Source organism: Piliocolobus tephrosceles, chromosome 19 (genome assembly GCF_002776525.5).
Source record: "Piliocolobus tephrosceles isolate RC106 chromosome 19, ASM277652v3, whole genome shotgun sequence".
In the NCBI taxonomy this organism is placed as follows: Eukaryota; Metazoa; Chordata; class Mammalia; order Primates; family Cercopithecidae; genus Piliocolobus; species Piliocolobus tephrosceles.
Genome location: NC_045452.1, coordinates 21415814 through 21438542, shown reverse-complemented (window position 1 = coordinate 21438542; position 22729 = coordinate 21415814). Strand labels below are relative to the sequence as shown.

At 54.3% G+C, this 22729-nt stretch overlaps 1 protein-coding gene across 1 annotated transcript in view; it reads right to left on the bottom strand.

Annotated features, from left to right (window-relative positions):
• CACNA1I (calcium voltage-gated channel subunit alpha1 I) overlaps nucleotides 1–22729 on the bottom strand; it is a 137063-nt gene that overhangs the window by 47199 nt on the left and 67135 nt on the right. Inside the window, exons 6-7 of the mRNA XM_023222216.2 lie at nucleotides 7153–7312; nucleotides 729–1044 (exon numbers count right to left, since the gene is read on the bottom strand). Coding sequence (XP_023077984.1) covers nucleotides 729–1044; nucleotides 7153–7312 — 476 coding nt within the window. The remainder of the gene's footprint in view (nucleotides 1–728; nucleotides 1045–7152; nucleotides 7313–22729) is intronic.

The following is a 22729-nucleotide window of genomic DNA, read 5'->3' as shown; positions in this document are numbered from 1 at the left end:
CTCTCTGCACACAGGGCTGGCTGCCCTGAGAGCGCCATCTGCTTTATTCTTAACAGCCACCCAAGGTGAGGGGGGCGGTTACTACCCCATTTTAAAGATGAGAAAACTGAGGCACAGAGAGGCCAAGCAATACACCCAAGGTCCACTGCCCTAGTTCCTTCCTTACACATACCCCAGCCCATCCTCTGCAGACTGTAGGCTGACAAGACAGTCAGTGCAGTGGGGCCATGCAACAAGCCCTTTGCACACCATGAGGCTAGCGCTGCTTTGTGAATGTGTGTGTATTATGTGCACTGGGTGACAAGGCGAGAAACATTTCTTACTGACTCCAGATTAGCTACTTGGCACTCCCTGCACCAGAATTTTGCTCAGGCTGTCCCCACCGGGAATGTCCTCCTACCCCATGATCCTGGCCTTGGTCAGCTAATCCCTCCAACAGAGCTTGAATCCTGCCTCTCCTCTCTGAACAACCCTCCCTGCTGGGATCCATATGGCCCAAGGCAACCTGGGGCTCTGCAAAGAGCTCAGGCTTTGGGGTCACCCAGAGCTGGGTTAAGATCCTAGTTTTGCCATTTAATACTCACATCATCTGTGGTCAATTAGCTTGCCAGCAAGCTGGGCAGGTTTCAGTGAGATAGGGGGTGGCAAATGCCTAGCACAGAGCCCTGCCCACCAGGCAGAGCTGCCCACTCTAGGACCAGGTTGGCCCCAGGCCTGAGCAGCCTCACCTGGAAGATGACAATCCAAGCGTAACCGATGTTGTCAAAGTTGATGGCGCCCTTGTGGGGGTTGGCGCTGCCCGTGCGGCACACATTGTAGTAACGGTTCCAGTTGACACAGAGGCCGCTGGCGTTGAGGTCCTGGCGCCCCGCCCCAAAGTCATAGACGTCGTCCTTGGACAGGCAGCACTCACGGCCCTGCTCCTTGAGTGGGGGGATCTCATGGCAGCCCATGATCCCATTGTCCCCCGACAGGGAGCAGATGAAGGGCATCTCATCATCCTCCTCCGGCTGGTAGTATGGGGGCAAGGCCACATCCCCTTGTCTGTCCACAGGCGAGGGTGGGTAAAAGAGGGAAAGGGGAGGGGTCACTGCCAGGAGGATCAGGAAGGGAGAGGCCATACCCATGGCAGGATGGCCCAGAAGGCCTTGTCACTGCTTCAGGCCTTGGTACATGCTGTTCCCCTGCTTGGTCACCATTCCCCACCTCTGTTATGGCCAAGAAAACCCCCACTGGCCCACTGTGGTCCCCTCCTCTGGGGAGCCTCACTGTGCCTTGCACACACCTTCATTACGGCTCCTGGGGGAGATGCCCCCAACTCCCCTGGGAGGCTGGACATTTCAGCATCCCCAGGCCACACACACTGTTGGGTTCACACAGACAGAGCAGATGCTCAATAAACAAGCACTGGCTTTTACCAATCCAGCAGATGAGGGGTAAATCATCCATCTGCTCCACCCACTTGCATCTAAGTGATCCTGGGCGGATCACTTCCTCTCTCTGGACTTTGTTTCGTTTTTTTTTTTTTTTTTTTTTAGACCAAGTCTCGCTCTGTCACCCAAGCTGGGGTGCAGTGGTGAGATCTTGGCTCACTGTAACCTCTGCCTCCCTGGTTCAAGCAATTCTTCTGTCTCAGCCTCCTGAGTAGATGGGACTATAGGTGCATGCCACCACACCTGGCTAATTTTTGTATTTTTAGTAGAGACAAGGTTTCACCATATTGGTCAGGATGTTCTCAAACTCCTGATCTCAGGTGATCCACCCACCTCAGCCTCCCAAAGTGGTGGGATTACAGGCATGAGCCACCGAGCCTGGCTGCCCCTCTCTGGACTTTGATTTCCTCATCTATAAAACAGACAACAATCTCTACTCTGACCATCCAGAAGGGTTAATCTATGCTTCACTGCAATCCTAATCAAAATCCCAACATTTTGGCCTGTGGAGCCTGCCCAGATGGCTCTACGATTTATTTGGATGGGAAAATAGTCAAGACAAGTTTTAAAAAGGAGAGCGATAAACAGAAACCAGATCTACAAGACAGCCAAATACTCTACAACTACGATTGTTAATACAGTGTACCATTGTGACAGGAACAGAAAGGTTAATGGAATGCCATAGAGCACAAAGACAAACCCATGTACAAAGGGGAACTTAATATATCACAGAGATGGCTTTTCAGACCTGCAGAGAAAGGAGGGGCCCATCAATAAGTGGTGTTAGGATAGTTGCTATCTATTTGGGAAATACTAGTTAGATCCCAACCTCACACCATATACAAAAATAAACTTTTTGAAGACAGGTATCCAAAACTAGATATATAAATTATCTCATTCTTAATTTTTATACTGATTACACATTAAAAATAATATTTGGATATAGTAGAATAAGATAAATTGTAAAACTAAAAATAGTAAGCTTCCAGTGGATTAAAAAGCATAAATGCAATGAACATCACCACCAAAACATTATAAGAAAAGATGGAATATTTTTTGTTAACTCAAGATAGGTATAACTTTCCTGGGTAAGACACAAAATCCAAGTTTTGTAAAGGAAAAGTTCGACCAGATCGACTACATACTAATGTAAAATTTCACTGAGACAAAATATATGAAGTAAAAAGACAAGCAACAAATTGGGATAAAGCAGAGGTAGGCAAACTTTTTGTGTAATGGGCTATATTAGCAAATATTTTTCTGCAGAGCACCTGGCCTCTGTCCCAATTACTCAACTTTGCCATTGTAATCTGCAAACAGTTATAGGAAATAGATAAACAAGTTGGCACAGCTGTTTCAATAAATCTTTATTTACCAAAACGGGCCATAGTTTGCTGTTGCATAGGATGAAGTATTTGCAACATACAAAGAAGGTAAAAGGTAACCATCTAAAGCAGAAGTCCCCAACCCCCGGGGCCACACAGGAGGACATGAGTGTCAGGCGAGAGAGTATTACTGCCTGAGCTCCACCTTCTGTCAGATCAGTGGTAGCATTAGATTCTCATAGAAGCACAAACCCTATTGTGAACTTCACACTCAAGGGATCTAGGTTGTGCACTCCTTATGAGAATCTAATGCCTGATGATCTGAGGTGGAACAGTTTCATCCCAAAACCATCCCCCAACTCTGGTCCATGGAAAAATCATCTTCCATGAAACTGGTCCCTGGTGCCAAAAAGGTTGGGGACTGTTGGTCTAAAGCATGTGAAAATCTCCCACAACTCAATAAGGAAAAGGAAAAATAACCCACTAGGGGGGAAAAAAAGGACAAAAGACAAGAACAGAAAAATTCACAGAAGAAATAAAAAATGGCCAATATATAGGAAGAAACACTAATGGAACAAAATAACCAAATGCAAACAAAAAACAATGAGATCATTTTACACCCATCCAAATGGCAAACATTTCAGAGTTGGTAATATTCAGGAAAAGAATGAGTGTAAACAGACACTCACATACACTGTTGTGGGAGTATACATTGGTACAACCTTCTTAGAGGGCAATTTGGCACATCCATCAGTAATCAAAATGTACACATCCAACCCAAATACATATGGTCACCTGAGTCTCACAGAGGCACCACTGCAATTCAGTGGAGAAAGCATAGAGTTTTCCATCACTGGTCCTGGGACAACTGACTATCCACTGAAAATAAATCAATAAATCTTGATCCCAAAGGGGACGGGGTGCAGTGGCTAACGCCTGTAATCCCAACACTTTGGGAAGCCAACGTGGGTGGATCACCTGAGGTCAGGAGTTCGAAACCAGCTTGGCCAACATGGCGAAACCCCATCTCTACTAACAACACAAAAATTAGCCATTTAATAGCGTGGTGGCATGCGCCTGTAATCCCAGCTAACCAGGAGACTGAGGCAGGAGAATCACTTGAACCTGGGAGGAGGAGGTGGCAGTGAGCCAACATCATGCCACTGCACTCCAGCCTAGGCGACAGAGTGAGATTCCGTCAATAAATAAATAAATAAATAAATAAATAAATAAATAAATAAAATCTTGACTCTAACCACAAACTATATATAAAACTAGAGATGGACCACAGACCTACATGTAAGGATTTTTTAAAAAGAGAAAGTTCCTAAAAGAAAGCACTGGAAAATATTTTCACAATCTTTAGAAAAGATTTCTTAAATAGGACACAAAAAACAAAGCTTAAAAAATGATTGATAAACTGGACTTCATTACAACTAAGAGTTTCATTCATCAAAGGATGCCATTAAGAGAGCGAAATGTAATTCCTTCTTTGTCACGTCTGTGAGTATTTCGCCGAGTGAATACACTGCCATTTATTTATTCATTCTGCCGATGGTTTGGGGTTGTTCCTGGTTTTTCGGCTCTTATGACTCATAAATATTCTTGTACACATCTTTGGGTGTATATAAGCCATCCCTTTTTTGGGTAGACACCCAGGAGTGCTGCCAAGTGAGAGGCAGGATTTGACCCTGACTGCCAGGCTGGGGCTCGGGTTCCTAACCCACACACCACACTGCGGCAGTGAGGCTGCCGCGATCCGGAATACCCTCCCCACCCACTCCCTGTCGCCCCGCCTGCCTGGAGACATTTTTCTTGAACCTTTTAGGTTCAGCTCAAGGTCACACCCTCTGAGAAGCAAGAAGTCCCGCTGGTCCTCTGTGAAGCGAGAAGCCCTGTTGGTCCCCACCCTGGCTGGTCTTGTAACCCCTCTGGGCTTCCAGGCCTCACTCTGCCAAGCCCAGAGCACCCAGAGGCCTAATTTTCAACACATTCAGCTCCCCAGTGAGACAGTACAGAGGACAGTGGCCAAGATAAAGGGTCTCTGCATCCCCAGGGCCCAGCATAGGCCCTGGCCCCTGGAAGGGGTCGGTGTTTGTGGAATGACAGTGTCCTGACACCCACACAGCCAGGAAGAGGCTGGATGCTTGCTAGAAGCCTTGCCGTTGGCCCAGGGTGAGTCCCTTCCTATCTAGGCCTCAGTCCCCATCTGCATAGTGACAGGTTGGGCTGAGGCTTTCTGTGGCCCCAGCTCCGACCTTTTTGTGTTACACTCCAGGAAGGGCCCTTCTCCGCCCTGACTACTGAGCTCTGCCCCTCTCACAGGGCCCACTGTACCAGGAGCTAGAGGCTTCCAGGCAACAGGCCTGGCTGGGGAGAGCCCAAAAAGAGGACTTTGAGGAATTCCCCTGCCCAAGACCCTGCCTGGTTCCCCAAGATCCTAGCTAGGATCTTCTCAAATTCCAGCCTTCTGATCACCCAGAAGAGATCTTGCTGCCTCTTTGTGAACCCTGGTTACCAACTTCTCTGCTCCTTGTCCTAAACAAGCCTTGTGAGTTAAGGTCTAAACCTCCCTTATTTCTACAGGAGTCACAGACCTGGAATGACCCTGGCCTTGCTCCCCACCCAGACATGTGTGAACTTTACTCATCTCCTTTCTTCTTCATCACCGACCACCCGCCCTAAGAGAATGAAGCCAGGAGCTCAGAGGGAGGCATGGCAATCACCTAGCATCTTCGCTTAGGGCGTTCTTTCTCCAGTGACGTTTCTTTATATTTATTATTCCCTTCCTGGGGTGGGGATGGGGGTGGACCAGATCAGGTTACTCTTTAACAAGGCCCAAGCACGTCCACGGCATCCTCCCTCCAACTCCCCTATTGCATCCAAGACAGGGCTGGGGGCTGTCTCATGAGGCCTCGGGAGGACCACAGAGGAGGAGACATCAGGGACTGGGACACAGAATCTCCAACAGCCAGTCCTCGCTCCCAGCCTGCCTCTGGGTGAAATGAACTCACACATCCACTCACTCATTCATTCCTTCAACAATTAGTTGGCAGCACCTGTGCCAAGTCCTGCTCTAGACCCTGGGAAGAGTCAAGCCCCAGGTGCCCCTGCGGTAGAGAACTGACATTCCAGGGGCCGCCAGAGACCTTGGATGAACCGACAGGAGACGATTTCAGAGAGATGAGTCAAGAAGAAAACCCAGCAGGGCTGTGTGATGGCCAAATTGGGGCTGGAGTGGTGAGGGAGGGCCAGGGAAGGCCTCCAGGAGGAGGCGTCGGGTGGGCTGAGCCCACATAATAAGAAGGGGCCGGCCACAGAAGGATCCAGGGAAAGAGCCCTGTGGGACAGAGGGGCGGAGCTCATACTACCCTGACTTCAAAGCAGCTGCCTCTCCCCAGCCCCACTGCCCCAGGCCCTGCCTCAGGACCTGCTTCTTCTGGGAGTGGGCACAAGTGTAGACTCCCTTCCTGAACCCCCACTTGGGGCCCTCACCCACCAAGGTGCCCCTGCTATGGTCTACCCAAGTACCCTACTGTTCCCCCACAGCGATGGGTGGATGGGCCTGTTCCTACCCAACTTTCACCCTCCAGCTCTGCTACCCTCTCCCCAACGAGACAGGCGGAGAGGGAGAAACTAGCTCTCACCTGTACAGTGTCCCCACATCCCCACGCCTCCCACAGTCACCTCGGTCTATGACTGACAGACTGAAAGGCACTCACTAGAGGTGTTTGGGATCGGCTCCCAGCCCTGCACTTCTCAAAGGCAGAGATCCCCTCTTCTGCCGCATCCTGAGACCTGAGCACAGGCCCAACAAAAGGGAGTGAGAAAATGGATGAAAATTCTCTCCTGTTTCTGACTCCCTGGGGCCTGGCACTTAGTCGGTGCACGCCATGCATATCCAAAATGAATGCACATTCACGTCCAAACACATACGCGTAGGTACGTGTGTGTGTACACTTGTCCCCCACCACTACAGAAGCACGGGTTCTATAGGCGTCCCATTTTTCAGACAACTAAGCCCAGCTCCTCCAAGAGCCAGAGCTTGATTTGTGTGTCAATAATCCTCTCTCGGAGGAGTGTCCCGCCCCCTGCTTTCATACACAGGCGGCAGAATGGGAGCTCAGCCTTCCTGGATGACTCAGCCACCAAAGGGAATGAATGTGCCTTGAGTGGAGAGCCAAGTTCTATGCCTGCTCTTCAGGTTTTCTGTCTTCTTTTTCCTCCTGGGCATCACTTCTGCTTGTGTCTTAACTTCCCTTTCCCCTCCTTCCTGACCTCTCTTTTTTTGCTGCTTCTACCCCATTGGTCCTGATTCCCAATGACCCAGAAGGTTAAAACTGTGTCTTAGTAAGAGTCCCTGGAGCTGCATGGATGGCAGGGGCTGAACTCACATGGTGAAGTTCTCCTCCAGGAAGCAGCGGTTACGCAGCAGGCCGGCCCACAGCTGCACACCTATGATGCCAAAGATGAAGAAGACAAAGAAGCAGAGCAGCAGGACATTCCCCAGCATGGGCAGCGTGTCCAGGAGCAGGTTCACCAGGATCCGCATACCTGGGAGGGGGAAAGGTGGAGGGATAGTCAGACAGGGAGCAGAGGTCCCGGAGAGGAAAGAGTGACAGCAAGGTTAGAGAAACAGGGACAGGGAGTGGGATGCATTTTCAGGAGCTCCTTGCTGTTCCCATCCTGTTCAGTGGCTGCCAGATACACCCTCTCCTTTTTATCTGCCCCTGCACCCAAAAAGCCATGGAAATGGCTCAGGGCCCCGCTCCACTTATACTAGATTGTGAATGAACAAGCAAGCACTTACGGAGCACCTTTTATGTACTAAGTGCTCTTCCGTGTACTTGCACAAATGTGATCTTCAGTCTTCATGACAACTCTGTGAGGTTGGTACTATTATTTCTGTTTTATAGAGAAGGCAGCTGGAGACTCAAAGAACTGAAACTGCTTGCCCTAGGTCACACAGCTCAGAAACAGCAGGGTCTAGATTTAGACCAGGTGTCTTGACACAAAATCTAGGTGTCTTTTCACAACCCCCTTGTCCCAGTGGCCTGGGACTGAGGCTGCTTCACCTTAGTATGCCCAACACCTGCAGAAAGTGGTCATAGTACGTGCCCAATGAATGTGTCCTGAATACCCTTTGTCTCTGGGGCAGTCACTGTTCCCCTTGACCATGTCAGGACACAGCAGTACCAGCCAGAACTACATGATGGAAGAACTACAGAACTGCACGATGGAACCAGGCAGAGCCCCCAGAGTCACCTTCAGAAGAGCCAAGGGCCTGCTAATAGGCTCTACAGAGAAGGCCCACACAGGAGTCCATGGCTCCAAAGAAGGTGAAGAGCTGGTGGGGCACCTTTGAGTACACACCCTCCCCCTAAGATCCTGTAGAGTCCATACTGCCCACCTCTCTAGCTTCATACCTCTCTCAATTTACAGTCTATGCCTTGCAGTGCCAAATTATTTGAAGTTCCCAAAACATACCATAAGATTTCACACCTCCATGCTTTTATCCTTGCTGTTCCCTCTTCCCAGAACACCCTTGCTCCTCTCTTCTGCCTGGCAAATCCCTATTCAGCCACCACGGCCCTCTGAATGCTCTTTCTGTGAAGGCTTCCAGACTCTTACATCATCATAGGTAGAGTTCATCCTTCTCTCTTCTGTTCTGGGTGATCTCAGCACCTCTGACCTAGCCTAGGCTGCCATGTACAGTTGTGCATGTTGTATACTGCACAACCTAGGAGGTTCCATCCATACCCAATATCTCGTCTTCTTCTAGCCCTAATGTATAGTTGTCTGTTACTTTCCTGTCTCTTCCACCAGGTTATAAGGTTCTGGGGGCAGGACCCTTGTCTAAGTTACCTCAGTATTCCCAGAACCCAGCAGGTCCTGGCCCAGAAGATAGGCTCACCTAACATTTGTTCAATGACTACTCGTGAACGAATTATGTGATAAGTCATGGGGAGGAAGTGGAAGATTGGAGAGAGAAAGATGGCAGGATGGTGACAAGTAGAACAGTGGCCCTGTCCAGATGGTTATGTATGCCAGGGGTGAGCCTGAGGTGGTTATTAATGAGGATGATTATTTGGGATTTGCATCACAAACTCTGTGTGCAGTGATTTCCAATCAATAATTAATGCTCACCCCATCTTCCCTCTCCACAAAACTAGGTCAGCCTCCTCTCAGGAAAGACAGTGGGGCTCGCCTGCAGGCGGCTTCATCCCACCGGGAGCAGGCCAGGGTGAGGGCTCAGTCCTCCACCACCCTATACCCCCAAGCAGGGTCGCGAGGCGTGTACAGCAGAGGGAAGGGAGAAAATAGAATGGGTGCCCAATAAATGGATGGGTAATCCATCCAAATGGATCCCCTGACTCAAGCAGGCCAACTACAGGCCTTTCTAGTGCCCCACCATTCATTCACTCGTTCATTCATTCGTTCATTCATGAAACACATGGTAAATGCCAGCTGCATGCCAGGCATGGCGTTGGGCACATGGGGAATCCAAAGACAAACAAGACCCATTTTTTTTTATCCCCCCCACCCCCAGAGCTCACAGCCTGGCAGCAAGAGAACAGGGAACCAAGTGTTGAGCCAAAGGACCATGACTGGGGAATGGGGCCGCCCCAGGCACATTTGCTGAGCTGGACTCCAGGATGTGAAGACTTGGCCAGCAGAGGGACTGGCATGGGCAAAGGCACCATTCCTGAGGGCGGTTGCAGGGGGCTCCGAGGAGTGTGGGGCTCTGTGCTGGGTGTCTGGGCAAGGAGGTCTGCTGGCATATTTCTAAGCAGGCAGAGCCCTTGATCAGCTCTGAGCTTCAAAAAAAGAATGGGCGAGCCCCGAGGCCAGGACAGGGGCAGGAGGCAAGCACAGAGGGCTGGTAGCAACTGCAGAAGAGGCTGGATGAGAAGGGCCTGGAGTAGGCGGCTCCGCACAGTCCCAGCCTGGCTGCTTCGCTCCCACTCCTGCTGTTACCTCGGGCAGGCCTTTGTTGCTCAATTAATTACATCTCCCTTGTTCTCTGAGATATTGAAATTCCGAAAGTCTCCTGCAAACCTATCCGGCTGGCTTCCCTGAATGGCAGCCCCGTCCCTCCTCCCCTCCCGCCTCACTCTGCCCAGCTGGGCCCCAGTGCACTTCACAGCCCTCCCTGGGGCCCAGGGAGTCCCAGGGCCACAGAGCCCCAGCATAATTAGCTAATTAAGGACTTAGAACGACTTTATCCCTTCCTCGCCAGTGAAGAGGGGCCACAGGATTAGGGAGCCAGGGAGGACCTCAAGAGACCACGGCTAATCTTCCTTTTATGCCCACGGTCAAGTAATTAGCCAAGACAGGTTGGCCAGTTACACTGTACCCTCAGTGCCTCTGGAGCCTGGCACGGGAGGCGGAGGCAGGGAGAGAAAAGAGAAAAGCAGACAGAGGAGAAAGTGAAACTAGGAGTGACAGAAACAGAGGACAGAGAGAAAGAGCGGAGAGTCTGCCTGCAAGTCACCATCTGCCTCAAACCATCCTTTCTACTTCATCTCCCGCCACACCTTCCCCCGCCAAACCCTCCTCCTCCAGGCAGTCCTCCCTGATTCTCACCCCCAGTTAGTCATGAAACCGTCCTGCCTCTTGTTGTCCCAAGGCTCTCACTCACTCTCAGGATCAGGACAGGCTTACCTGGTTCTGTGTTTTTTGTTTTTTTGTTTTTTTTTTTTGAGACGGAGTCTCACTTTGTCGCCCAGGCTGGAGTGCAGTGGTGCAATCTTGGCTCACTGCAAGCTCCGCCTCCCGGGTTCACGCCATTCTCCAGCCTCAGCCTCCGAGTAGCTGGGACTACAGGCGCGCACCACCACGCCCAGCTAATTTTTTGTATTTTTAGTAGAGACGGGGTTTCACCGTGTTAGTCAGGATGGTTTCCATCTCCTGACCTCGCGATCCGCCCGCCTCAGCCTCCCAAAGTGCTGGGATTACAGGCGTGAGCCACCGCGCCCGGCCTGGTTCTGTGTTCTTAGTGCGCCTTTTCAAGCCTTCTGCCTGGAGCAAGAGCCAGATGGGCCATGATGGGAACAGGCTACGGGCAGCCCCAGGAGTGTGACTGAGGGCCCTGGCTCCCCAGCGAAAAAGGGGAAGAGGACCCTGGAGTCCTCAGGACACCTGCTGCAGCCCCCAGCCCAGTGAGCGCCCAGAGCACAGGCCCAGGACAGGACATCTGGGTCCCAGTCCCAGCAGGGTGGCCTTGAGGCAAAGCTTGCCTTCTCTGGGCCCCAGTGGCCCCGTCTACAGAGGGGACAGTGGCTCCTGTCCAGCCAGCCCTTCAGGAATACCAAGGGGCCAGGACACTGCTGATGGAAGATTCCCTGAAGTCACAAGCCTCCAACAGCCCATACGCCCCATGGGAAAGTGCAAATCTTTACCCCCACGTTCCTGGCCCCTGCTCACAGACTCCTCCTGAGTCTGGCCCCACCTCCTTCCATCCTCCCTACCACACCTGAAGGTACCAGCCAGACTGGCAGCTCCCAGCATCCCCGCTCCCCACCCTGGCACACACTCTGCCCCCGCCCACAACGCCTCCTCCACCCTGCCATAGGATCCCGGGACCACTGCGCTGCACCCAGCCAGACAGACCCACTTCCAGTCCTGGAAAGCCCACTTTCGGGGCTGCCTCCATGCCCTTGCACATGCTTGGAGGGCCATCTCTCGCCTCCTTTTTGGGGATCTCAGCTGAGCAGTCACTTCATATGGTGCCCCTGCCATGAGTTGCCACTGCCCACCCGCCCTCCATTGTAGCCTGTGCCAGTTATCGGCTCTGCCTCCTCCTCCCTGCTGGAAATCAGGCATGCTCTGTACCCAAGGCCAAGGCGGCTGCTCTGTGTTCTCCCATCCAGACCAGGACCTGGCACAAAGCAGCCCCCTGAAGGCCGACAGCTTGAATGAGTAAAGGTGTGATGGGCGAGTGAATGGAGCCACTCAGCAAGAACTGAATGAGGGCTGGCTACGTGCCAGGCACTGTGCTAGGCTCTGGGGATATATGAGTTAAAAAAAAAAAAACAAAACAAAGTTCCCTGACCTCATGAGGCTCACATCCCAGGTAGGGGAGGGAAAAACAGGCAATAAACCACATGGGTGACACATAAGGACACGTCCTCATTCGTTGGGTGAGAAGTGCTATGAAAACAAAAAGAAGGGGGAAAAGGTTGGGGGTTTGGCCTGGGGTCAGGTGAACATTAAATAGGGGGCCAGGAAAGGCAGGACGATGCTGAGCAGAGACGGGGAGGGGGTGGCAGAGTCAGCTGAGGGGCTGTCGCTGTCTGGGGGACAGCCCTCAAGTCAGAGGCAGCCTGGACAAAGGCCTCGAGGCGGGAGGCAGTCAAGCACAGCCACAGCCACAGCAAGGAATCATGCGGCTGCGGGGAAGCCGAGCAGGGATGAGGCTAGGGAGGACAAAGGGCCAGGAGGCTGGAAGACTTGAGCTTCTCCAGAGGTATCACGGGAGCCACCGTAAGGGTATAAGCAGAAGGGAGACGTGATCTGGGGAAGGGGTGAGCGGATTGCCAGGCTGCTGGGCAGAGAATGGATCGCACGGGGCCAGGGCAGAGGCGGGAGAGCATCAACGGCACAGTCTGCAGGATCTCGTGCAGACGTCCCTGTGGACAGCGCCCCAAATGGCACACACATCTCTGAAAGGGGGCCGGGCCTGTGGGCTCCACAGCTGTGTGGTCACTGCCTCCCGGGGGCCTCGCCTGGGACAGAAATGGGCCCAGGAGAGCTGTGGCTCCCTGCTCTGTGCCCTCATTGTTGAGATGGCCCAGGCCAGACGCTGGGACCTCCCCACAACCCTCACAGCCTGATGATTGGGCCTCCTGTCCCCCTGCTCCGCTCTGCCCTGCCTGGCCCTGCCTGGCCGTCGTACACTCATCATTGTGACAAACCGGAAGGTGGCGGGGCTGAGCCCAGATAATGATGGCAATGGAGTGGGGAATGTGGTAGGTTCTGGAGGTATTTTGGAGGCCAAGCCGAGGGATGGGATGTGGATGTAGGAGGAAGAGGGCAGTTGGGGACAACTCCAAGGTTTGGGGCCTGGAGCCACAGAGCAGCCTTCAGCGGGGGCAGGGCTCCATCTGGAGATGTGGAGCTTGGGGTGGCCGGAGTACATCCCCATGGAGTCGCTTTGCTAGCTCTTGGGGTCTGGAGTTCACGGGAGAGGGGTCTGGCCCGGGAGGGTCACGTGGAGCACCAGGGTGAGGACAGTCTCCAGACAGCACTGAAAGCTGGGGGCTTGGTGGCGGCAGATGGCAGCGGGCAGGTGGATGGAACCGCTCGCCCTTTTTGGGAGCCCCTAGACTAGAGCCTCTGCTTGAGAGAACCTGGGCAGCAGCCAGGCAGAGGTAGCCCCTTGGTGGCAGTGGGGACACCTGAGAGGAGGTGGCAGGAAGAACAGGAAGCACTTCCTGGAGGTTTGGGGTGTTCTTGGCAGAGGGGAGCTGTCAGCCCAGATCGGTTCAGCCACTCTGCCAGGCCAGCTCCAGTAGAAATCGCCAGACGCGTGCCAGCCTCTGCCAGGGCACAGCCCGTGGCCCCGAAGAGTGGAGTCCGGGCGAGGGGAGCCGAGGCTGTGGCCTGGCCACTGGGGGCCACTCTCCCTGGACTGGTGGGTCAGTAAAGGGGCTGGGCGGCTGGGAGAGGCCGTCTCTGCTCCTGCCATTGCCAGTGCCAACTAATCAGGGGCACAGTGGGCACCGGGAGGCCTGGCCAGGCAGCAGACGGCCAGGTTGCCGGGGTCACAGCTGCCGGCCCAAGGCCCAGCCAGGGAGGGGCCTGTGGGCTGGTGGAGGGCCTTGGTGCCCACTGCTGAGAAAGGAAACCAACCTCAGCCAACCAGCAGCACACTTCCCCCATCCCAGGAGAGGCCTCGGGTCCCTCCCAGAGCTGGTAGCGCTCACACCCTCAGGGACTGGCCCAGCTGTCTTACTGCAAGTCCCCCCATCCGCTGTGCCCCAAACCACTCCTAGGCATCCTTCAAATGTCCCGCCACCCCTTCCTCTGGAAAGCCTCCTCCTAGTCCAGGTAGGCGCCCTTTCCCATCGGTCCCTGCCTCCATCAGAGCAGGCATCCCACTGGCCTGTAGCTGTCAGCCTTTGGGGAAGGGGCTGTGCCTGATCCTGGCCCCACAGCTGGCCACGGTCTCTCCCAGAAAACCCCAGGTGGATTTTGCTTTGGATGAATGATGGAAGCAATCCACGAGTCAGTGAATCCACAGTGGCCAGGATTTTGGCCCGGTGTCCTGTCCAAGACACTCCCTCCCTCCGGGTTTGTAGAACAGAACACAGAACTCGACCTGGGATAGGGGGAGAGGGAGAGGCTGCCTTCCCCCTGCCCCACCCCCAAGCACTTCTCCCTGCACGGTCCAGGCTGCTCTTTCCTGTTGCCAAATCCAGCGCTCGCCAGATGCTCTGGCCAGATGTTCTCCCACCCACCCAGCCCCATCTCTTCCAGGAAGGGAGCACCCCTGGGGAAATTGGCCCCCCTCATTTCATCTCCCCATTTCTCTCCCTCCTTCCCTCTCTTCCTTCCCCATGGGGGCTGCCAGGCCTTTCTCCCTCAGGACAAAGTGGGAGCACCTTGTGGGTGCCTAGAACAGATAGCCCTGAAGTCCAAGGTGCGACCTGGTGGGGACTGATAGCCCAGTAGCCTTCCTTCTGCTCTCCCCAGTCCCCAAGTAAACTGGCAGATGGGAGCTGTCAGCCCAGATCGGTTCAGCCACTCTGCCAGGCCAGCTCCAGTAGAAATCGCCAGACGCATGCCAGCCTCTGCCAGGGCACAGCCCGTGGCCCCGAAGAGTGGAGTCGGGGCGAGGGGAGCCGAGGCTGTGGCCTGGCCACTGGGGGCCACTCTCCCTGGACTGGTGGGTCAGTAAAGGGGCTGGACGGCTGGGAGAGGCCATCTCTGCTCCTGCCATTGCCAGTGCCAACTAATCAGGGGCACAGTGGGCACCGGGAGGCCTGGCCAGGCAGCAGACGGCCAGGTTGCCGGGGTCACAGCTGCCGGCTGTGAAATGTGAAAATGCCGACACTTCCACACCAACTATTTCAAGGTGTGTCTCTCAGACCTGTCCAACAAATGCCCCCCAAGGCCCTTCCAAGAAGGAATCCTGAGGCCTTCCTCACCCCTCCTCAGCACGGTTGGCCTGACCATGGCCCTTGGTTGGGCAGGCACCTGGGCAGGAAAGGGCTGGGCCTGGGGTGCGAGGGCAGGGGCCCGCTGTGCACTAACCACAGCGCCATCCTGCCTCCTGCCCTGCCTCGTGGCTTCAGCCTGAAAGGGGCTCAGCACCACGAGACCTGTGTACCCCGACAGTGAAAGGCATTCAGAGGTCTGGAGCAGACCAGGCTGAGCGGGGAGATGGGAGGAGAGAGGGCCTCGAGGCATCGCGGCAGCCCACGCGACCTCTCTCCTTTGACCCTGGAGCTGGGCAGGGGTGTTTCCTGATGTCCTGCAGACAGTGGGGACGGGGTGGGTGTCTGGCGCCTACACGCTAAAAGAACAGAAAGGAGGCACTAAAACACAGTGAAAAGCTGTGGGGTCAGGTTCAAACCCTAGCTCTGTCCCCAGCCAGCTGTGTGGTCTGGAGCAGACTAGTCAACCCCTCTGCCTGCTTCCCCATCTAGAAAGTGGGTGTCACAATGCCACTGACTTCCTAGGGCTGTAGTGAAGATGAAATGACACTGCCCATGTAAAGCACTGTGATGGGCTTGTCGCAAGCACTTGATAAACTTTAGCCACTTATTGGGCGGATCTGGAGGTCCAGAGATCGAGACCATCCTGGCCAACATGGTGAAACCCCGTCTCTACCAAAAGTACAAAAATTAGCTGGGTGTGGCGGCGGGCACCTGTAGTCCCAGCTACTCAGGAGGCTGAGGCAGGAGAATCGCTTGAACCCAGGAGGTGGAGGTTGCAGTGAACCTAGATCACACCACTGCACTCCGGCCTGCTGACAGAGCAAGACTCTGTCTCAAAAAAAAAAAAAAAAAAAAAAAAAAAACTTTAGCCACTTATGATTATAATTAACTCCCTAAAAGATGTGAACAATCCTCTCCTTTTCCTGCCACGCAGTCCCCTGCCCACCCACAGGATGCCCAGCCCAGGATGACACCTCCATTCCACCTTTGCACATGCCAATCTGTCTGCCAGGCACACCCTCCCCAACCCTCAGCTGATGAGTGTCTTCCAAAACCAGCCCCTGAGAAGACGTCCCTGACGCCGCACGTCCACCCTCACTGCTCCCAGCACCTTATCTAGCAGCAGCACCTGCGGACTGCGTAGGCACACGAGGCTGTGCACGCAGCTCTCTACACCCACAGTGGCATTTCAGCCTTCCAAACCAGATGGACATCGGTATTATTAACTTCTCTTGAGAGCTGGGGAAATAGAGGCACAGAGAGGCACGTGGCTTACTCAGGGTCTCACAACCAGTGGGTGGAGGCCCTGGGACCAGAACCTGGCCTGACAGCACAGAGCAAACCTCCAGCTGGTGGTGCAGGTGAGAGGACAGCAGCCTTCCCCACAGCACTGTCAGGGACTGTGAGCTCGGGCTCAGGGCTGCCCCTGAGCTCCCCAGGGTCTGCCTCGCCCCTGCTCCACAGCCTGGGTCAGGGGAAGCGTCACCTCCCCTGGCCAGGCCTTGGCAGTGACTGCCCTGGAGAAAACCTACTTACTGGAGAAAACAGCACTTTTCATATGCAAATGGCTCAGGCAGTGTGCTTAGGGAAGCAAGGCAGTGCCTTGAGAGATGTATAGGCTGAGGGGGCTGGGGCGGGGGGCACATTTAGAGATGATTCAGCCCCATCTTGCCAAGGCCCAGAGAGAGGTGGTGACTTGGGAAAGGTCACAAGCAAGGAACCAGAACCAGAACCCAGCCTCCCAACTCATAATTTGGCACTTCTTTCCTCCCTCCCCAGCCACCTCTCTGCTGTCTTCTTCTCTTTATCCATCAGAGGCCAAGCGGCCTGAGGACCTGCAGGGGTGGAGTGGAGAGACACATATTTTATACGATTCTGTAAGCAGCACCATGACGTCCATGTCCCCTGCTCATCCTGGACAAAGTTAAGAGCCACACTTCTGATCCAGTTTCTCCTCCTGCTTTGTTCGTACAAGTAGGGAAACTGAGGCCCAGAGATGCCAAGGGACTTCTCAGGTCACACAGCAGACAATATGGCAGAGCTAAGACCAGAACTTTTAGTCCCTGACCCCACACTTGCATCTTCCTGGTTGTTCGTGCTGGAGCTTTGCAGACTTCGTTGTATTTTTAAACCGCAGGCAACCAGCCCACTCCTCACGGCTTTGTAATTAATAACCCATCGCTCGACTGTGCCCATCACCAGCTCTCTAGCTTGCCCTCTAGTGACGAGACTGAAAGCTACGGGCTACTGTTGAAAAGACTGTGTCCCGGCGGCATGGCGGCTCATGCTTGTAATCCCAGCACTTTGAGAGGCCAAGACGTGTAGATCACAAGGTCAGGGGCTGGAGACCAGCCTGGCCAACACAGTGAAACCCCGTCTCTACTAATAATACAAAAATAGCTGGGCGTGGTGGTGAGCACCTGTAATCCTGGCTACTCGGGAGACTGAGGCAGGAGAATCTCTTGAACCGGGAGGCAGAGGTTGCAGTGAGCCAAGATCGCACCACGGCACTCCAGCCTGGGTGACAGAGCTAGATGCCATCTCAAAAAAAAAAGAAGAAGTATGTATCCCAGGGCAGAAGCAGCTCAAACCATAAGTAGGAGGAATGTCCGCAGGAAAATCATATTCAAAAAGAAAAGAAAATAATAAAACAGGCGACCTATGAAATCTCTCTAGGTAGCACTTCTAAGAGCCCGATCCACCCCTTCCCCACCTCAAGTCACTCACTCCCTGGTGGCTCTGGGCAGAGGAGCCGGCACCTTAGGACAAAGCTGTGTGTCCTGTGAAATGAGGGTGAGACCAATGGACTTTCAGCCCCACGTGCTCCAACAGCCTGGGGCTCCTGTAGAATCAATGGCCTGTGAGGACCGCAGGGCCCTTCCAGGGGAACACCAGGTGCTGGAGGGCCAGCGCTCCCAGTAACTCCCCAGTGCTGGTTCTGGGAGACTTTTCAGGCTGTGGCTGAGAGGCGGAATCAGGCTCAGCGGCCAGAAGCAGACACTCCCCCAACTCGGCGTTCCTTGCTGCCCAGGTGGCCACTAGCAGGAGGAGACCCTGAGGAAAGGCACGGAGCCCACTGGGGGCTCTCTGTAATTGGAGCGCACGGGGATGTTGGGCACAGGGTCAATCCCTGCCTTTCCCAGAGGCCGGGGCAGGCTGGTGCTGGGGACCAGGAGCGTCCTCCACCTCCAGGGAGCAGCTTAATTAACTCCTTACACAGCAGGAGAGGAACCAGGAGGAGCAAAGAGGACCTAGAGGGAGAGGCACAGGCGCCCACACACATGTGCAAGGCACACACACGCTCTTCACACACATGCACCCTCACAGGTACACACATGCTCTCTACACACACGGACACACACACACACTTCACACACATGCACCCTCACAGGGACACACATGCTCTCTACACACACAGACACACACACATTCACACACGTACACCCTCACAGGCGCACACACACACACACTTCAGACACACACCCTCATAGGCACACACATGCTCTCTACACACACAGGCAAACACACGCTCTTCATACACACACCCTCACCGAGACACACACACTCTTCACACACACACGCACTCTCACAAACACACCCTCACAGGCACACACAGGCACACACACGCTCTTCACACATGCTTTCACAGACACACACACGCTGTCTACACACACAGGCACACACTCTTTACGCACTCACCCTCACACACACACAGGCACACACACTTTTCACACACCCTCACACACAGGCACACACACTTTTCACACACAAAAACCCTCACAGACACAATCTAACAGGCACACACAGGCACCCACGCACATTCACAGATATACACAGACACATACACCCTTCACACACACAGACACGCACACACCCTCGCAGGCACACATGCTCTTCACACGCGCACACACACATGCTCACAGGTATACACCTCCACAGGCACACACACTCTGCACACACACCCTCTCGCATACCCTTTCACAGGCACACAGCACACACAATGACACACGTGCACAGGCACACACACATCCTGACAGGCATACCCCTTTATGGACACACACAAGCTCAGAGGCACACACACACTCTTGACACATACACACCCTTTCACAGACATACACACCCTCACAGGCACACACACACCCTCACAGGCAACGGACACACACATGCTCAAAGGCACACACACTCTTGACACATACCCTTTCACAGACATACCCTCACACGCACACATTCACGGACACACACCCCCACAGGCACACACAGGCTCATAGACGCACACATACATCACAGCACACACTCTCACAGGCGCACACACCCTCACAGGCACGCCCCCCAGCACACACACACAAGCACGCACATGCTCAGGCATGAACATATTCATAGGCATACACACACACCCTCACAGGCAGACACACAGCACACACCCTCACAGCACACACACCCTCACAGGCACACACTCTCACACGTGCCCATTCACATGTGCAGGCCTTCACATTTGCTCACACGTGCACACACATCCTCAGATGCACACACTGTCAGACGCAAACACACTCTCCCATGTACTTACGTGTGCCCACACACCTCAAAGGCACATACCTGTGCACACCGTTCCTTGAACATACACACTTGTGCACACGCATGTCCTCACACATGTTCTCTGGTGGACACACCCTCACACCCGCACACACCCTCACACAGATGTAGAGAAGCCCACCTGGCGAGAGCGAGGCCTCTGCCCCGTGTCCCATCCCATGCCCCTGAGCCCACCTCCAGCCTCAGCGGTCCCAGCACAGGGTGCTGTCCCCTGCTGGGCAGACCCTAGACCTGACAGGAGGTTCAGATCAAGATCACACACAAACATCCCTTGTGCGCGACCCCCTGCAATGTGCACACACCTCTGGAATGTGACTGTGCCTGTGGGCTCCGTGACCTGGAGTGTGACCGTGGCCCCACGGCAGCTGCCTGCTGAGGGCATCCCCTGCCCTCTCCAGGACAGAAACAGGCAGCACTGTGGGTGGGACCCAGGAGCGACATGGCTCCCTGTGCTGCCCCCTGAAAGCCGAGGTCCCTCCCGCCCACCCAGCTGCCCACACCAGACACTCAAGGAGGACCTGGACTGGGCTCAGCAGTACCTCTCCCATCCATTTGCTGCTCTGCCTCCTGCCTGCCCCTGCCCAGTACCAGTCATTAGCTCACACCTGTTCCAGGAGCAGTCCCTTGTCCAGCTCACCCCCACTGCCTGCCCGCACTCTGGTCAGGGGTGTTTCTAAAGCAACCACTTGCTAACCTCTTCCCACCCTCCCACTGTCCTCAGGCACATGGTCCATGCCCAGGCCCTGTCCTCTCCAGCCTCATGCCCCACCCCTTGGTCCACCCAGCCCGCAACCCCCAGCTCCCGCAGCTCCCTCCCCAAGCCCTTTGCACTCCCTGACCTCCATGCCACTGCCACCCAACCCTCCCCCTCCACCCACTCAATCCCCATCGACCCCTGGGTCTCAGCTCAAACATCCCCTTCTCCGGGAGGCCTCCTGACCCCAGCCCCCTTCTCCCCGCCTCCTCATGCCTGGCACAGGAGCATGTACAGCTCTGTGGTCCTGGCACAGCACACAGCTCAGTACACCTGCTGACTGTGTCCATTTCACACGTCTCTTTGGAGCACCTTCTGTTTGCCAGGCAGAGTTCTGGGTGCTGAGTGTACGGACGCCACCTTTTGGCTCATTTCCCAGTAAAGGCAGGCGGGGCACGTGGGAGAAAATCACACACTGTTGGGGAAGGTGTGCTGGTTTGGTTTGGTCCTTCCTGAACTGCTGTTTGGTCACACTGGATTGCTGTGTGACCCTGGGCAGGCCACGACCCTCTCTGGGCCTCAGTTTCCTCATTTGTTAAATGTGGGAAAGATGGTTTTGAACTTGGTGATCTTCAAGAAGCCCTCTGGGATTGGAGGGGATGAGAAAGACAGAGAGAAGCTGGCCCTAAAATGGTCTCTCTGCATGTCACCTCCCCGCCCCCAAGGGGGTCTCCCCAGGGCAGTGGGAAGGGGCCGGACTGGTAGAGCTGAACTGCCCTTCCCACTACTGCACAGCTTTGGTCCCCACTACTCACTCGCCCTACCTCGCCTCCCAACCCTTCCCAAGGACCCTTACAGTAGCACTCAGGACCCCCAGCGTTTCCTATCATATTGTGACCTTGAGACCCCAGCCCCCAGGGTCCCCTCTGTGCCCTACCCAACCCAAGCCAGTCCCTCTCAGAACAAAGCAGGATTGGGCCACCCTCCAGGCTCAGACAGCTCTGCCACCCTCCTGGTCACCTTGCTCCACAGATATCCTGAAGCATGTGGCCTCTCCTGCCCTGCCAGGCATGCCCAGACTGACCGATGCATTCTGCAAGCCCGGGGTCAGGCCAGCCCCACAGGGCACTCAGGATTCATGGACCACAGAGGTTGGCTGGGTGGGGTGGATGACAGAGCCCCAAGGCCCCAGGGCTAGGAATTAGGGGAATGGGGATAGCACTGTCTGTGGAGGAGGAGCAGGTGCCAGGAGACCTGTACTGTTTGGCAGATGGGGAAACAGAAGCTTAGGCAGGGAAGACAAGCAAGGGGTCAGACAGAGCCAGGAAATAAGCTGGGCTGAGGACAGACAGAACTCTGTTCAGATTCCAGCCCTGCTGCTGAATTGCTGTTTGACTTTATGTGAGCCACTTTTTACTTCTCTGAGCCTCCCACAGGTTGTTGAGCCATCAAATGTCAAGTTCCTGGACCACAGGAAGTGGGTAGATGCCTATAAAAGCCCCATGCAGCCAGGCGCGGTGGCTCATGCCTGTAATCCCAGCACTTTGGGAAGCCAATGTGGGTGGATCACCTGAGGTTAGGAGTTCAAGACCAGCCTGACCAATATGGTGAAACCCCATTTCTACTAAAAATACAAAAATTAGCCAGGCTTGGTGGCACGTGCCTGTAGTCCCAGCTACTCGGGAGGGTGAGACAGGAGGAGAATTGCTTGAACCCAGGAGGCAGAAGTTTCAGTGAGCCGAGATCGTGCCTCTGGACTCCAGCCTGGGCGACAGAGCTAGACTCCGTCTCAAAAAAGAAAAAAAAAAAACCCAAACCCGGGAAGGCAGGTAGGGCCCTCATCCTCTCCTTCCCCAATCTCCACCCCATCCCTAAAAGAGAGTAGTAAGGAGTCAGAAGACCTAACTGGCTCCAGCCTTTGCTACTCACTGGCAGTACATCCCTGGGCAGGTAACCTCTTGTCTCCAAGTCTTAGTTTTTTCATCTGTAAAATGGGAACAGCTCACCTCCCTCAGAGTGCCTGTAAGGCTCAAAACAGGTCATGGACATGAAAATTCTGTAAGGCTGGGCAGACGTCAGGGCTTATGGTTGCAAGATAACCTCTCTTAATACTAGGTGGGTGGGTAAATGGATGGATGGACAGGTGGATGTCTGGCTGACGGTACAGATGGATGAATGGACAAATGGAAAGATGGCTAGAAGGATGAGCAGATGGATGGACTAATGGACAGGTGGATGGGTGGACAGGTAGATGGATGGACAGGTGGATGGGTGGATGAACGGATGGACAGGTGGATGTCTGGCTGACGGTACAGATGGATGAATGGACAAATGGAAAGATGGCTAGAAGGATGAGCAGATGGATGGACTGATGGACAGGTGGATGGGTGGACAGGTAGATGGATGGACAGGTGGGTGAATGGATGGATGAGTTGATGGATGGATGAGTGGGTGGATGGGTGGGTGGGTGGATGGATGGATGGGTGGATGGATGGATGGGTGGATGGGTGGACAGGTGGATGG